General features: G+C 42.0%; 1 protein-coding gene across 2 annotated transcripts in view; it reads right to left on the bottom strand.

The window, feature by feature from the left end:
• Positions 1-18,283, bottom strand: part of INTU (inturned planar cell polarity protein) — a 70,315-nt gene that overhangs the window by 36,701 nt on the left and 15,331 nt on the right. For both annotated transcript variants that reach the window (XM_083174164.1, XM_083174155.1), the window contains exons 2-4: positions 9,359-9,924; positions 8,360-8,445; positions 692-895 (exon numbers count right to left, since the gene is read on the bottom strand). In XM_083174164.1, the coding sequence (XP_083030290.1) occupies positions 692-895; positions 8,360-8,445; positions 9,359-9,924 (856 nt within the window). The remainder of the gene's footprint in view (positions 1-691; positions 896-8,359; positions 8,446-9,358; positions 9,925-18,283) is intronic.

Here is an 18,283-nt window from a genome sequence, read left to right on the forward strand (position 1 = left end):
GGTCTGTAATAAAATATTTGACAGCAGTGTCTCTGTATAAAAAGGGCTAACATTGGTTGTGGTCATACATAGGGAATGCTGTATGCTTTCTACCACTATTGTAGGCCTTATTTAAACATTTTAGAAATATTTTATTAACTCTACGTATCGCTTTAAAAAAAAAAAAAAAAAATCTATGGTTTTCAGAATATTTCGGTTTTGAAATATGCAGATGAGGGATACTCAACCTGTACTTTACTTGACGTTATACATCCAACACACCTCCATACAAGTACATTTTACCATTTACATAAAGCGGTTTACATATTGTACTGTTGCTCTCAAAGATTAAGTTTCCCAGAGAAAGTGCAAATAATTGCACATGACTGCAAACCCTCTCTAAACCATACATTTTTACACCCAAGATTCCAAGGGCAAAGAGCAATGAGAACCAGCAGTTTTGCAATGTGCTTCTATTGGTTCATTGTACCCAGGAATCAGGTACAAGACTTTGGCACTCTGCTAGAGAATCCTGCACATTCAATATCGCTATCTTGTATGCATGTGCACGCATCTCCTGGGAAATGTCTATAGCACAATTTTCCAGATTATTTGTTCTGTGGCAACTACAAGGCGAGTACACTAAATGGATGTAGAGCCTGTTCTATAGAAACATGAATACAAAGGAGGAGGATAGCATCCACTTGCTTACCTCTTCTTTTGAGGTGTCAGAATCCAGGCTGAGGGTGAGGTACATTGCTATGTGAGGCATTCCTTGCAGTATCTGCTGGTGGTTGGCATGCTCTTCTCCCCATATCAGCTTTGTCAGATTGTTTATAGGTGACTGAGACAAATCATTTATATTTTGAACTGGAATTTGAGCATCAAACACGGGTGTTTCAAATGTTAGCTTCACCTTTCAGAGAGAAAAAATCATTATGAGTAATATACAGTGAGATTTGCTCTATAGGTATGAGGATGTGTACTTTAATGGACAATGTTAAATGGTGAAGAATTAAACAGATCGCAAAGTACATATTGTATGTGCATCACCGTTCATCTACAGGTCTATGTAATATTTGGGTTTCCAGACGATATCGTTTCTGTGCAGAATACTTTACAGTTTTATACTACAGCTCAGGGACTATAACTAAGATTAGTCAACTATATGGCTTGGCAGATTCATTAATCATGAATAAATTCTGCCTCAGTAAGATTTTCACACAGAAAGACAAGTCAGGTGTGGTAATAAAACTTTTTTACTCTTCCTGTTAACCCCTTCCTGACACAGCCAGTTTTTGCCTTCCTGACAGAGCCCTTTTTTTCAAATCTGACATGTATCACTTAAGTGGGGATAACTTTTTTTTGCTTTTACTTATCCCAGTGATTTTGAGATTGTTTTCTCGTGACACATTGTACTTCAAATTAGTGGTAAATTTGGGTCGATACAGTCTGTGTTTTTTTTTTAAAAATACCAAAATGTCGTAAAAAAAATGGAAAATTTAGCAATTTGCAAAATGTTAAATTTTCTGCTTGTGAGACAAATAATCATACCACTCAAAATAGTTAATAACTAACATAGACCATATGTCTACTTTATGTTTCCATCATTATTTCAACTTCCTTTTAATTTTTTTGGACACTAGGAGGCTTACAATATGAATAGCAAATTCTCAAGTTTTCAAGAAAATTTCAAACACTGATTTTTTTAGGGACCAGTTCAGTTCTGATGTGACTTTGAGGGACTTGTATGTGAGACACCCCCATAAATGATGCCATTTCAAAAACTGCACCCCTCACAGTATTCAAAACAGCATTTTGGAAGTTTGTTAACCCTTTAGGTGTTTCACAGGAATTAAAACAAAGTGTAGGTGAAATTTCAAAATTTCATTTTTTTTGCAGATTTGCAATTTTAATACATTTTTCGAAGGAACACAGTAGATTTTACTAGAGAAATGTGACTAAAAATTGATTCCCCCAATTCTTTTGTTTTCATAAATATCCTATATGTGGCCCTAGTGTGCACGTTGACCAAACCACAGGCTTCATAATAGAAGGAGCACCTACTTGATTTTGGAGCCTCCTTTTTATGAGATTATTTTTTAGGCACCATGTAGGTTTCTAGGCACCATAAGATGCTAAAATTTATGAACCCCCCCACAAGTGACCCCATTTTGCAAACTACACCCCTCAGGGAATTCATCTAGGGGTATAGTGTACATTTCAAACCCCCAGGGGTTTCACCAATTTTGATACAACTGGGCTGTGCAAATGAAAAATTACATTTTTTACACAAAAATGCAGTTCTGGCTCAAAATTTTCATTTTCACAAGGAATGAAGGAGACAAAGCACCCCAAAATCTGTGCCCCAATTTCTCCCGAGTACGGCAATGCCTCACATGTGACCAAAAAATACCATTTGGGTGCATGGCAGGACTCAGAAGGGAAGGAGTGATTTTGGGATTTTGCAGCACAGATTCTGGTGGAATGTTGGTGGGTGCTATGTCGCATTAGCAAGACCCCCCAAGCACCAATACAGTGGAACCCCCCAACAAGTGACCCCATTTTGCAAACTACACCCCTCAGGGAATTCATCTAGGGGTATAGTGTACATTTCAAACCCCCAGGGGTTTCACCAATTTTGATACAACTGGGCAGTGAAAATGAAAAATTACATTTTTTTACACAAAAATGCAGTTCTGGCTCAAAATTTTTCATTTTCAGAAGGTATGAAGGAGAAAAAGCACCCCAAAATCTGTGCCCCAATTTCTCCCGAGTATGGCAATGCCTCATGTGTGACCAAAAAGTGGCAAGACTCAGAAGGGAAGGAGTGATATTTGGATTTTGCAGCACAGATTCTGGTGGAATGTTGGTGGGTGCTATGTCGCATTAGCAAGACCCCCAAAGCACCAATACAGTGGAAACCCCCACAAGTGACCCCATTTTGCAAACTACACCCCTCAGGGAATTCATATAGGGGTATAGTGTACATTTCAAACCCCCAGGGGTTTCACCAATTTTGATACAACTGGGCAGTGAAAATGAAAAATTACATTTTTTTACACAAAAATGCAGTTCTGGCTCAAAATTTTTCATTTTCAGAAGGTATGAAGGAGAAAAAGCACCCCAAAATCTGTGCCCCAATTTCTCCCGAGTATGGCAATGCCTCATATGTGACCAAAAAATACCAGTTGGGTGCATGGCAGGACTCAGAAGGGAAGGAGTGATTTTTGGATTTTGCAGCTCAGATTCTGGTGGAATGAATGGTGGGTGCTATGTGGCATTAGCAAGACCCCCGAAGCACGGTGAAATGATGAACCTAATAATCCATAGATGTGTGGCATATTTTAAAACACTCCTTTATACATAGGCCGGGTTTGTCGGGGCAAGTTTCACAGTGGAAAATAGTATCCTTTCTTATTCCCTTTTTATAGCAAACTTTGCACCTTTTTTGTGTCCTGCCCTTTCTTGCAGTGGAGGGGATTTCGTTAGGAAAATGCTGCCCTGGTACAATACGGGGGCCAGTACTAGAAGTACTGGGGCCCTCTGCCTGCTGGTTCCCAAATATTAGGCCCTTTATGACTTCCTCTTGAAAGTGCATAAATGTCCCCCTCTGGCTGGTAGAACGGAATAGCACGTAAGCGTTATACAGTGCCATCTGGATGATATACACGGCCAGCTTCTTGTACCAGATTTTTGTTTTCCGCAGGGCACTGTACGGCTTCAGTACCTGATCTGAAAGATCCACTCCGCCCATGTACCTATTGTAATCTAGGATACAATTAGGTTTTGAGGTGTGGGTACTGGTACCTCGTACAGGGATGGAGGTGGTACTGTCTCCATGAATTGTTGTCAGTATAAGGACATCCCTCTTGTCCTTATATTTGACCAACAACATATTTTTGGTGCATATTCCCCTGCTTTCACCCCTTCTCATTACTTGGGCAATGTGCGTTTTTGGGAGGCCTCTTTGGTTCTTACGCACAGTACCGCAAGCTGCTGTACCTCTTGAACCAAGGGCCTTAAACAGGGGGATGCTAGTGTAAAAGTTATCCACATAGAGGTGATAACCTTTATCCAGGAAGGGGTGCACTAAATCCCAGACAATTTTTCCACTAACACCTACGAGGGAGGGGGGCATTCTGGCGGTTCAATTCTTGAATCCTTCCCTTCATATACCCTAAACTTGTGGGTGTACCCTGAGGTGCTTTCACACATTTTTATGCCATACCTTGCCCTCTTACTGGGAAGGTACTGGCGGAATTTAACCCTTCCTTTAAAATGTATAAGGGACTCGTCAATACAAATACATTTTTCAGGGATGTACATCTCTGCAAATTTGGCACTGAAATGATCAATGACCGGCCTGACTTTGAATAGCCGGTCAAAGGTGGGATCATCTCTGGGTGGGCACAGTGTATTATCGGTGTAATTGTAAAAATTTAAGGATTATCTCAAAACGAGCCCGAGTCATGGCCATACGGTAAAATGGGGTGCTGTACAGAACATCTGTACTCCAATATTGCCTAATTTCTGGCTTTTTTTACTATGCCCATATGTAACACCAGACCCCAAAACGTCATCATCTCTACTGCATCTACAGGGGTCCACCTAGCAAATGATGACGTGGGGTTTTGAGCAATAAACTGCTGGGCATATAAATTAGTTTGGTCCACCATTAAATTTATAAAATCATCAGAGAAAAATAATTTGAAAAAGTCAATTTCTCTGAGACCTGCTAAATTAAATTGGATTCCTGGGATGGCCAAAAACTCAGGAACCTGGGGCTCAAAATTGTCTGGTGGTGGGGTCCATAAGGGATCAATCATTTGGGGGGGGTCTCAGCTGCTCTACGGGGGCGTCTTTGAGGGGGTCCCTCATCAGCAGAGGAGGAAGAGGAGCTTAAGGCGAATCCTTCAAATTCCCCGCTTGCATCACTGGCTGTGTCAGAGTCAGAGGCAAGCATGGCATATGCCTCCTCCGCTGAATACATTCTTCTGGATGACTGGGATGACATTTGGGATGCCATTTTTATTTTTGTGTTTCTGTAAGTGTAATGTTTCAACACGTGTATAGTGTAGGGGGGGGTACAAACTTTATTTCAACACGGGGGGTATGTAGTGTGTAGTGTGTATGTAGTGCAGAAAAAAAAAATACTTTATACAGGAATTTGATCCCAATAATAAAAAAAAAAAATTGAAGGGGTTAAAAAAAAAAAAAAAAAAGGTCCTGCGCCAAAAATTGAGCACAGATGTTGGTCAGTAACGTCCGTCACTGAACAGCGCTCAAAGGCAACAGGACGCCCACAAAAACAACGGGTGTAAAAACAAAAAAAAAACAATTCAAAAAGAACCGCAGAAAAAAAATGATATCAACCTGTGCCAAAAATGCTGTTCAGGGATTGTACGTCACTGATCAGCGGCCACAGGACACCCACAAAAGCAACGTGGGTGTAAAAACAATTTAAAAAAAATTTCCACAGCACTCTCCAAAAAAAAAAAAAAATTAAAAAAACTGCAGAAAAAAAAAATGATATCAACCCTGTGCCAAAAATGCTGTTCAGTGATTGTACGTCACTGATCAGCGCTCAGCGGCCACAGGACACCCACACAAGCAACGTGGGTGTAAAAACAAAACCCCACTGCACTCTCCAAAAAAAACAACAACTGCAGATCAGTGATGCAGTGATGCAACATTGATTAGCAGTGAGGGGCAGCAGACACACAACCTGACAGGGTATATATATAAAAAAAAAACCCTGGACCCCCAAAAAGTTGCTGATTAATTAATTTAAACTGACCAGCACAAAAGGGGGGGCAGCAGGGGGGGCAGCAGTCAGTTGCACACGCAGCACAACCTTTGGTGCAACTGACAGGTATATATTTAAAAAAAAAAAAACCTGGACCCCCAAAAAGTTGCTGATCAGTTAATTAATCAGCACAATCAGCACAAAAGGGGGGGCAGCAGTCAGTTGCACAGGCAGCACAACCTTTGCTGCAACTGACAGGTATATATATAAAAAAAAAACCTCTGCACCCCCAAAAAGTTGCTGATCACCTCAGATATAGTGATCAGCACAAAAGGGGGTGCAGCAGACACAAAATATAGCACTCTCTATCACTCTCTATCACTATCTGTCCCTATCTCTCACGATCTGTGACTCTATGACACTGCAGCAGCAGCACACACAGAAGTCACAAGATCCAGGAAGTATCCAGCTGCTGGCAGCACGCTACCAGCGGTGATCAGCGGTGATCAGGTAAGTTTCAGGCAAGGATCAGGTATGTATCACGACAGATTGGCACGGTGACCGCTCTGCACGCAATTCCAGACCGGAATGGCGTCTGCAGTGCAGTCACCATTAGTTTAAATCACGCGCCTTGGCTGTGATTGGTCCGTGGGTCCCACGGACCAATCACAGCCTTGGGGGCAGGTGGGGTGAGGTGTCGTCGTCACCGATGACCCCCTCATGCCCCCTGACGCCCGGCGGTGATTGACACCTGTGATACCGAGCGTCTGATTCGCCGTCTGATTCACACTGAACAGCCAATCACAGCGATCGCCGACGGGGGGGCGGCATCGCAGCCCCCCCTGGGCATGCAGGGACATGTCTGCTGTCAGGGACAGCAGACATCGTCCCTCTGTCCCCGCGTCTATAGACGCGGGGACAGTTTAAAGTCATGACGTATATATACGTCATGTGTCGGGAAGTACATCCCGGCCATGACGTATATATACGTCAAATGTCGGGAAGGGGTTAATGTGACTGCTGTGCTAATAGGAGAATTGGTAACACTCAGTTAGGCTGCTCACTATTTAAAATGCCGTCTTGCATCAAACATTGGGGCCCATTTATCAACAAGTGATAAAACTTGCTGTGTATGATAAATGGTGCTCCAGCCATTCAGCTCCCAAACACATGACAGGAGCTGATTGGCTGGAGAACTATTTATCATACACGAGTTATCATTCGCTGATAAATGAGCACCTAAAACCATTATGGGCAGCTGTAAGCACATGGAACTATATATAAGAAAAGGGTACTTGTTTAGTTTCACGGCAGCCGATATAGCAGATGCGATAGCGGACGATGTATTGGCCGATCTGATGCGATTTTTTGCCTGTTCTGTTTTACCCCACTATCCACTACGAATGGAGTTGATTTTATATAGTGTGGCGAGTGCAGCGAACCACCAAACCCGAAGCGTGGCGAGGGGATGCGGATTACTGTGCTCGCCACACTATATAAAATCAACTCCGTGCATAGTGGATAGTGGGGTTATGAAAAAGGTAAAAAATTGTATTGGATCGGCCGATATCGCATCCGATATATTGGCCGCCATGAAAGTAAACAAGTACCAAAAAAAAAGAGCTTTGTTTGCCTAAACAAGCATTAAATATAAATTTGCATTTTTGACCCATTTATCAATTATAGTCCAAGATGTGGCCACAATAAATATCTAATAAGATAATTATTGAAAAGTGATTTTTTTTCCCCACTGAATCACTGAAAAACGTATCTTCCAAAATGATTAACACAGACTAAGAATATACAAATTGTAGATGAACAATGGGTACTTGTAATAGCATGGCACTCGTTACGTAGTTAGCATATCGTCCCGGTCCAAATCAGCGTAGTGTTCGCGCGGCCAGCGTAGTTAGCATAGTCAGAAGTAGCGTAGTGTTCCCGCGTCCAGTGTAGTCAGCGTCCCTGTCAGATATGTGTTCCTGAAACACCCCCACTAGCCACACCAGCCCAAAGCGTGGCGTGTGCAATGAGCCCTGCCAGGGATTGCGTTAAGTATCCCCCCAACCTGTTTATACCCCCACTATCCACGTGGAGTTGATTTTATAAAGTGTGGCGAGCGCAGTGAGCCCCACGAGAGGACGCGGAATAGATATAAAGATGATAATCACACTTTATCAACCTCGCACTTATCTATTTTTTAAGGCTTAATACATCTGCCCCACAGTTCCAAACCAGGTCAGACCCCTTCCCACTGCAGCATCGACCCGGGTTATTCACAGGTTGGCATTATTCACACTGCACCAGCGTACAGTGGAACGTTTCTGCCAGCACTCTATGATTACATCGCCAAACTCTGTGAAATCCAGATCTTCCCTTTCGCTAAACAGGATCTGCATCAGACAATGCAGGTTACCTTTAACCTGGGTCCTCCCCCAGACCAATCCTACAAGCTACCCTGGTTGGATTCAAGGATCACTGGAACAATTTTTTGTAGGATTCCTTTTACACTAAGCAGCAACCTTTCAATGACCTGGGTCAAAAGTTTAGGGTAAAAGTGGTATATCGAAGTTACTACTTTGCAAATTGTACATATGATTTCATGAACAAAGGAACACGTGGGATGGGAGTTACCTGCATAGGCCCTGGTATACAAGATAAAACCCTTTCTATGTTTTCTGTGCTTACTTCCACATCATTAACAGCGATAAGGGCATCACCTGTTAAAAAAAAAAAAAAAAGTTTTACAATAAAACTTCATAAATATAAATACATTCCTAAAACATGTACCGGTAAGCTGTGTACACACGAGGGCGATTTCAGCACATATCGCTGGCAATATGGTCACTGAGCGACACTATTGCCAATGATTTCATGTGCTGTGGGAGATAAATTGCCGGGAGCGCGCTCCCGCGGCCAGCCGTTCATGGTCGCTGGTCGCAGGAGCATGCTCCTCCCATTATGGCTAAATATTGCTGGTTGCTGGTGCACAATGCACTGTGCATCAGCGATTTCTAGTCAAAATGAGGTTGCAAGAATAGCTTGCAATTTTCAACCAAAATCGCTGGTCTCTGATGAAAACACTGAGCAACATATTGCTGAGAGAGATTACCAGTACACTGAGCAATATATTGCTGAGAGACATTACCAGTACACTGAGCAATATATTGCTGAGAGTTTTTTAAGCCAAAATCGCTCAGCGACCAAATCGCACCATGTGTTCACAGCTGTAGGGCACTAAATATATGAATAATAATCATAATTACTATACTTATTACCAAAATGTAACAATAATGCAATTCAGGTCTAGGTCTGAGAAAATAATACATTTCAAAGTATTCCTGTATGTCCCAATGCGTGCATTTGAGATTAGCTGGCAAGATTGACTACTATTTACTTATATTAAGTGAGTGAATAAATATGAGCATTCATTGTAATGCATTATAGCACTATATGAACAGGGTCACCAAATACCTGCTGTGATGAGTAATAATGAATGATGTAATGAAGAGGTGATTGTCAGAAGTGCATGCGTAGTTTTAATGGCAATTCAGATTAATTTACAAAATCTCAATTACCAAGTATTCCAGATAATAAATGCAACAACTGTATTGAACATGATTGTGTCCTCACCAATTAGGATTTGGCTGCATTGGACAGCTGGACTGTCTGGGATAAAACCATGTACAACAAGTTTCTCCTGGCTCGTCCAGTGATGTGTAGCATCCGGTCTGCTTTGCTTTTCCATTCGCTTGCTGTTCCTTGAAGACTGATGAACGATTCCTATAAGCCCCTGAAGCAAGCAGAGTTTCTCATAAGGTACATTATCGAGCATACGGTTTGGATTTACATAGATACAAGTATCCTTGTACTGGTGATGCACAGTCATTCCAGTTTTGTGGCTGGACTGCTGCTTCAGGATGGATGTCGGCCCTGTTTGTCCATTTAGTCTGGCAGTTCCTTTCTTGCCATTGTGTTTGTTCTTTAATATTTTTGCGAGTCTCTTGAAGCGTGGCCCGGTTTTCTTATCCTTCGTGGCATTACCTGAAAGCATTTCAGCTTCATTTTCACAAAAGCGTACATGGTTTACACCTTGTGGAGTTAGAGGTAGAAGCGCTTCTTCCTCTCCTTCACTCAATTCAAGGTAAAAGAGCTCTCCGTTCCTCTGCACACTGTCCAGCCATTCAGGCTCTAGGTCACTGGAAGAGAAAGCAAGAGACACATAATATACAGACAATGTAGAGACACTACATCCTGTCCAACACAAATACAGGGGAAGCGGTCATCTATTAGAATGAACTTAGGTCTACAGTCATTAGGTCGACCCCACTAGGTCGACTGGCAGGAAGGTCGACCTGACTTAAGGTCGACATGGGCCAAGGTCGACATGACTTAAGGTCGAATTTGCATAAAGGTCGACATGAGGAAGGTCGACTGGTCATAAGGTCGACATGGGGTTTTTCACTGTCTTTTTGAGCCGACATGTGCCGACAGGCGGTATTTCATGCCCTACCATCCACTAGGGCGTGGAGGAGGTTATTAAAGCTGTGGCGAGCGAAGCGAGCCACCGTGCCCGAAGCATTGCGAGCGGAGCGTGCTATGCGAGGGTCCGATTCTCATTGCCAACTGTGTCCATGTCGACATTCGGATAAAAAAAAACAGTGAAAAACCCATGTCGACCTTATGACCAGTCGACCTTCCTCATGTCGACCTTGGCCCATGTCGACCTTAAATCAGGTCGACCTTCCTGCCAGTCGACCTAGTGGGGTCGACCTAATGACTGTAGACCTAAGTTCATTCTGATAGATGTACCGATTCCAAATACAGAGAGTGGTGACCTCCTGCACTATCGTGTAGCTGTAAAAGCCTCATAGTCTGAAAGTGGGTAAGAGCACTAGCAGGAGAGTTACTGGTCCCTACATTTCCTCCCCCTCCTGTACCCAGCAGCTAACGGAGGGTATTTTGGTTGAATATTCTTGCAGCCTGACTGATGGCTGAGCTGTGCGCATTTCTGCGCATGTGTTTGTTGCATGCGGCCTCAGCAAACAGATTGTTCGCTGGGTGAATGCAAGAAACCTTGTGGGCAGGGGGGCGGAGAGGGGCGTGGGGTGACGGGCTGCCACAATACCATATGAGAACGCCCAGCGTTTCATGGGCGTTCCTATGAGCACGCTGGGTGTTCTCATGCTATTGAGGCACGACGGACAGGCGAGGGGCGGGCAGCTGAATTCACAGAATGTCAGCTGACCGCTTATTTCCCCCGTGCAGACGAGCATCTGTAAGGTTGCTCTGAGGCAACCTTAAACATGCGTGAGCATTAGCCATCATTCGATGGTTGGCGACCATCGAATGATGGGGGCGGATCCCACCAGGCTGTGAATGTTACAGTGTACAGTGCCCTGCGTGCGAATTGCGAATCTACCTTGCGAATGGGTGCCAGCCAGCCACCATTCGCAAGGCGGGGTTTGGTGGACTCGCAAGGCTGCACCCCCAATATTTCTTCGTATTTGTAGTTGCTTTCCATTGGCTGAAAGTCATCAGTCAGGTTGTAGTGGGGAATAGGAATCGGGGTAAAAACCCTTTCTGCTGCATTAAAAAGATTAATACAGGTTGAGTATCCCTTATCCATAATGCTCGGGACCAGGAGAATTTTGGATAACGGATTATTCCGTATTTCAGAATATTTTAATATTTCAATGATGTATTTTGAAGTATCTTGCATTTATGCTGTATAAACACATAATATACACACAAATATATTTTATTACCACATAAAATACACACAAATATATTTTATTTGTTCAAAAAACAAGGTTTCAAAACTTGAAACAAAATGTGTGTACAATCTCAGCACTGAATTTGAATGCCAAGCAATCATTGTCTTGCACATATATAGTGCCAGTTACATATCATGTCCCCAGTGATGCTGTTACAAATGTCCCCAGTGAGTTTTTAGCAAAAAAAAAAATTTTTTTCACTTTCTGGAATGTCTGGTTTTCGGAATAATTCGGATAACGGATATTCGGATACGGGATACCCGACCTGTATAGATATTGAGCTTGTTTTCCAGGTAAGGTATTTTCCCACAATATGAAAATCTTCTACCCATATTCATTTATTCTCTGCATGACTGGGTAGCAAAGCAGTCATTTCTGCATTCCCTGTCTCAGTCTTTCCTCGGACATCCACTTCAGTAAATGGTTTAGCGGTGCTTCCTATGGTAACTGCAGAAGATGGCACTCGGTGACCATTTCTGTGAGTATAACAATCACCAAACAAGTAGCAAAGTGTTTATTTTCTGTTTTTCAGTATGGTCCCTATAACTGTGCAGGGGAAGATGTTACTTTTCCTTGAAGTTTGAGATGCCTCTAGAAATCTGGAATCACTTGAATTATAATGCATTGTATACATTTGGACCTTATTGAAATAAACTTTCACTGGCGGGGAGGGGGGATTGAATTATCTGGCATAGATGCAATGCACCATTCCAGAACAGCATATTAAAAACTGATAGTATCACAAAATGAGTGAGGTCTTCTCTGTATCCCATCACACACAATTGAATTCCCCCAACTTTATTTTTTAACATTATTTTGTTTGGTTAAACAAATTAAATCTAATTTATGGGAATTTGGTAATATCTTTAAATGTATTACCATATAAATCTAAAAACACACAAGACAAAATAGTAACAAAAAGCAAAATGTAAATGACACCAAAACTGCGATATGATTCTACAGGTGCTTTATGCTAGTGTCAGATCATACATACAAGCTGATACCAGGTGCTAAAGCTGCCATGTTCATGCACTGCAAATTAGGATTTAGTCACCCATAAATCCTTTGCCTGAGAACAGCTGGCTTTTAACTCTTGTGTACACAGAATTTAATTTCACCCTTGTACAGTCAATTTGGGGCCTCTGCCACTCAACACTTTCTCAATACTCACTTCACGGGTAGTGAAGGAATTAAACCGCATGAAGATCAGGGTCACTTTTTTTTTTTTCTAAATAAAACCATGGGAATGAAAAACAGATGCCCCCACCAGAGACAAAAGGGCTCATATAAGCATTTTGGTATTCAACCACTGCTAAGGCAGCATTTACACAGCAAAACCTCATTCGTTTGTGGCTTTCAGATTGGAGACTGAATAAACAAGCATATCCACAAGGGCTGGGGTGTTCTTTTGAAATGTACAACATGAATGACATCTTTCTAATTCTACTGCAGCATTCTCTTACAATCAGTGGACAGGACCTTACTTGTGCGCCTTATGGTACAAAAAAAAAAAAAAAGACTGCTGATATTTAGGGCATTATTCTTGCTAAGCTTCGAAATTAAGATCGTTTTCCATCACAAATAGCATTGAAAGACACTGAGATTCAAGAGATCATAAACAGAACAAAATATGAAAAAGGCTCATACGATGGTATGCGATGCGATGTTACGCGATGGCAGACGATGTTATACAATTTTAAATTGTATACCATCGCATTGTATGCCATATACAATGGTATACGATTTAAAATTGTATAAGCACCCTAATGGGTGTTTTCAATGTTAAATGTGGCCCCTATAAGATAATTAATTGTATAAGCACCGTAATGGGTGCTTACAATGTTAAAAGCACCCCCACTATCAACGCCAACCCGAAGCGTGGCGAGCGGCGGCGGTACGCGTCCTCCGCCCTTTTCATACCCCCACTATTGACGTCGGCGTGGAGTGGATTTGAGATAGTGTGGTTATCACTATATAAAATCAAATCCACACCGACGTGGATAGTGGGGTTATGAAAAGGTCGGAGGACGCGTACCGCTGCGCTCGCCATGCTTCGGGTTGGCGTTGATAGTGGGGGTGGCGTGGGGGTGCATTTAACATTGTAAGCACCCATTAGGGTGCTTATACAATAAAAAATCATATAGGGGGCTTATACAATTTTAAATCGCTTCGCATACGGGCATATGGCATGCGATGCCATACAACTTAATAACGTGGGCGCCATGCTAGAAAACAAGTACCCAGGTTTCAATTTATTCTTTTTTAATAATAAACAAAATTGCGCAAATTTTTTTAAATTTTACTTATCATGCAATTGTGTTCATTCTAGGTGCAGGGTGCTGATCAGGGGGGCCGGACAGGGTCCCGACAGTCGGGATCACGACAGTCATTTACCCGACGTCGGGATCCCGACTGTTAAAACACTGACAGATGGGTTCCAGACGGCCAACGGCTATTCTCCCTCATGGGGGTCCATGACCCCCATAGAGGGAGAATACAATAGGTGGCGAGCCGTCAAGGGGCTTTGTTGCGCTCACCATGCTGTCTGAGTCCGGCCAGTCAGGATCCCGATGTCGGGCTAAAGACTGTCGGAACCCTATACCACACCCCTGATCAGTGAGGGCATATTTACACTGTGGAGGATGCAATTGTAGACACAATGTATAACTATTGTAACTATACATTAGGTCTTAAGTTATGCCAGTAACATGTAAATATTCCTTCGTCATTGTTACGACGGATGACAAGAAAAGGGTCATATCGCTTGTCTTTACGATGCGAGGCGTCTGGGCAAAAAGGAGAATATGAAGAACACAGGGTAAACCTAAAACTCATTTTACATACAAATCCTGAGATGGGGCATCGTGGTTGAGGGGTTACACCTCAAATGTTATTGGACGTACAGAGCTGAAATATGTCAGGGATGCAAAGAACTGTTGCCCACTTCCTGTTTGAAGAAGACGCATGTGCAGTTCAGTTGTATAGACTGCATGAGTGTATTCCCATGAGCACACAATTCTGTGTATAAAAAGCTGCTATGGTGCAAGTGACAGCAAATCTCACTCTGGGAGAGTGCTGAATCTGCAGTTAACCCCAGGGTGTGATGGCATACCATATCTGTATAACGCAAGGAAACCATTCATTAATATATCTATATATTTGCAGGGGTGCCTTCCAGGGGAAGATCGAGGCAGCACTCTACAGGCTAAATGTATATCACTTGTATTAACCGTTGAGTGCCAAGTGAATTTGTCAAAAATAGGTGTGAAAATTGTCACGCAAACATTTTTATTCATCATAATGACCTGTAATTACCTTATTTAGGAAATAATCAATTTTTAGACAACATTTTTTATTTGCATTTATATAACAAATGGGAGGGACGCTGGCATTTTTAGCAGATATTTTGCACATCCCTCACAAAAATGTTGGCACTCTAAGGGTTAATACAGCAATCAAGTTTGGCCATGTGATGAGATTTCAAGGCCATTATGCTTTTCATCAAGACGTAAGACGCAAAGTGCACCTACACAGCCTGTGGAGTGCCGACTTCTTCTTCAGGGGGCTGTGTGACTCCTTCCAATGGATCAACTAAATAAAATGCACCATTCTAGGAATGGGGTAACACATCTGCACTCGTCATTCCCACTTTTTTGTTAACGTTTTTGTTAACTCCCTGGCACTCTCTCTTGTTCCCGACTTTCTTACTCTCTACCTGTCTCACAATCTCTCTTACTCCTGGTCACACCCCTTCCTCTCTTGCTCTTCCCCCTTTCTCTAACAGAGCTCTTCAATTCATATTTTTCCATGGAGCCCTCTCTCTCGCTGACACCCCTCTCCCCCTTTCTTGTTCTTCGCTTCTTGCCTCACAACATTCCCTCATTCCACTGTCCTCTTTCTTCTGCCCCACTAAGAGGCAATGTCGTGAAAGAGTGTGTGTGTTTTTGGGGTAGTTCAAAAGTATAAAATATGAGGGGGTCCCACACAATTTTTCAGGGTGCACGATCACGGGCAACAGATGCAAGCCTACCAGGAAGTGATGCTCCTTCCCTTCCTCCATCGACTGAATGACAAAAATTCATATAAAAGTTCAGACAGGAATAAAGGTTAAGTATGACAAGGATGGTTTTGCCAAAAACAATGAAGTAAAGGTTTTCATTCGGCTGACAAATCTTGCGGTGCTGTATCATAAAGATGTGCTCACAGTTGTAAGATAGATATAAATTATATACACACACACAATATTTTCTGCATGAAAATCTGATTATACAATCAATCACTAATCAGGCAGCTTTACTATCAGTCGTGGGTTAGAATTTTTGAAATCGAGATTGTCCAGTATTTGGAATTTGATGATCCAGACGAAAGAGTTGGCAGAATGAAGAAATTGGCCCAATTAAATTGCTGATGTATGGGAACCTTAGCAATCAGAAACACAATATGTAATTGCTGCCAACTCAACATAAAATATCATTATGCCATTTCTTCAAACAGATCTGTACCAGATGAATAATTTAAAAATGAACATATGACACCAAACATTTCTACAATAATAAACTCTCTCTTTAACCAGCCGCCAAGTCTAGCTATACTATCAGATAAGTGGAAACATTTCAACGTTTCACACTATACTGCATGCATAATAATACGACTCATGCAACGCCAATATAATTTCTATTGTACTATTGTAATATAGTTAGAATTGCCAGGATTCCTGCACAGGAACAAAAAGCTCCACGTGTTGCGTTGCAGGAGTTCAACTCCCAGGTATGGCATGCTGCAAAAGGTCTTTTAAATACATGTATACAAGATAATCAATTAATAAAGCCTGGCTGCCCAGCCCCAATATATATCAGCATAACCATCACATAGAGAGAGTCAGTTAGTTCCAGGTGGTGATGGATGGGTGAGTCTGGAGTACTCAGAAACCCACTCCACCAGATAATGCAACATTAAATGTTAGGATGCAACATTAAAATAGTCAGACTGTGTACCAAAAAAGTATTCAGGCTAAGATGAAACAATGTGGTAAAATGCAACAAAAACCCTGAACATGATAAAAAATAATATCCCAGCTGTATTTTCCTTTACAATCAGAATCGGGTGAAAAGTGGCCAAATCGGACCTGTGTTGACATTAAATCTGATGAGCAGCCCAGAGCCCATCAGATCAGATATCATACATGAGATCATAAGTCGGAACAGTGTATGGGCATCTTTAGTGAAGTCTTGTGACGACAGTTCCAGTCCTGATCAAACTAACTTAATCGCAGCCGCCAAGTAAGTACTGAGTTATGCACAGACTGCACACAGTGGATAAGTAATTCTATGGTGAGCATCTTGTGGATGAATTTGCAGCTAATTGCCGATCAAGCTAATTTTCACAAGCTGTACTAAGCAAATCGCAATCTTGCACTGGGCGGAATTTCACTCTGGCCTGTGCCAGTGTCCACATTACAGTTAGTACAAGAAATGACACAAGTTACTCGCGCTCACAAACAGAGATTGCTGCTGGAAATGCCACAGAATTGGGATACCACACCCAAAAAAGAAATACCACAAGACAACAAGATGTGGATCTCCACAGCGCTACCTCCGGAAGTGTTTCCTGATTCCCTATGTAAATAGGATCAAGACTCCAGCAATATGGAAAAGAAAAAAATATAACAATACAATTTCAGATTAGTGAAAGTCCATATACTAGATCTCAACTTCTTCCAAATCTCGAAGTGATTTACCTAGTCTAGCTAGGAGATGTTCCCATAACGGTTTCTTTATAAGTTATATAGGAAATGGAAACTCACCAGAGGGCAGTGCCCTATTTTCATCCAAAGGTATCTTTTATTTTCAATCCAAAGCGACAGGACAATATGTGTCATCCAAAAGTCAAAATTTTATTCCTTAAAAACAGGACGTTCACCCTCCCACTGCACAAGGAAATCCCTCTCCCACCAGGAATGGAAGAGATAAAGTCCTAGTAGTGTAGATGGTAGCACACCAGTGGATAGGGGGTCAGTCCAGAGTTGAATAATCCTTTAAAACACCAACGCGTTTCGAACCCATACAGTTCTTCCTCAGGGTGAAGAGTGTAAAAACAAAGTGTATCCGATGGGGTATTTATACCAAAACAGTCCTGGTCTATACCAAAACATGGATTCCACAATAAAATCATTCAATATAAAAAAACATAATTTTTCACTGCATTCCGTTTTTAAGATAAGTACTGTGCCTAAATACATATATTACATTTAACCAATCACATATACAAATATTAGAACCTGTATAGACTGCCTCGCACATTGTTGTTGGTAGTCCATTTCATATGTTACTATTGCCGGCTGCTGTACGCTGTGTCCGGCCGGTTTTTTCGTCACTTCCGGGTCCGGCTCTGATAGCATGGAGCGCAACTTGCGTTCCAGACGTCCGGACATCACTTCCGGTCTGACGCACTTCCGGGTTCTATGTTTCATACCATAACCTGATAATGTTGCTTATTCATGCATTACATCACACAGTATTACCCATTTACCTTTTACACATTTTGCCTCAGAGTAGTGCACTTTGTACATCAAAATTGTGTCCATTATTCATAAAACACCACACTCTATTGCTTCTTATTCACATTATGCCACACAGTAATGCACCTTATACATTGTGATCCACATTAGTTATGCCCTTATACACAATGCCAAACATCAATGCCACTTACACATTATACCACACATTAATACACCCCAACTTCCACAAAGCACTCACAAGGCTAAAAAAAAACCTGTAACCTC

The sequence above is a fragment of the Crinia signifera genome, chromosome 1, assembly GCF_055691185.1.
Source record: "Crinia signifera chromosome 1, ASM5569118v1, whole genome shotgun sequence".
NCBI classification, from domain to species: Eukaryota; Metazoa; Chordata; class Amphibia; order Anura; family Myobatrachidae; genus Crinia; species Crinia signifera.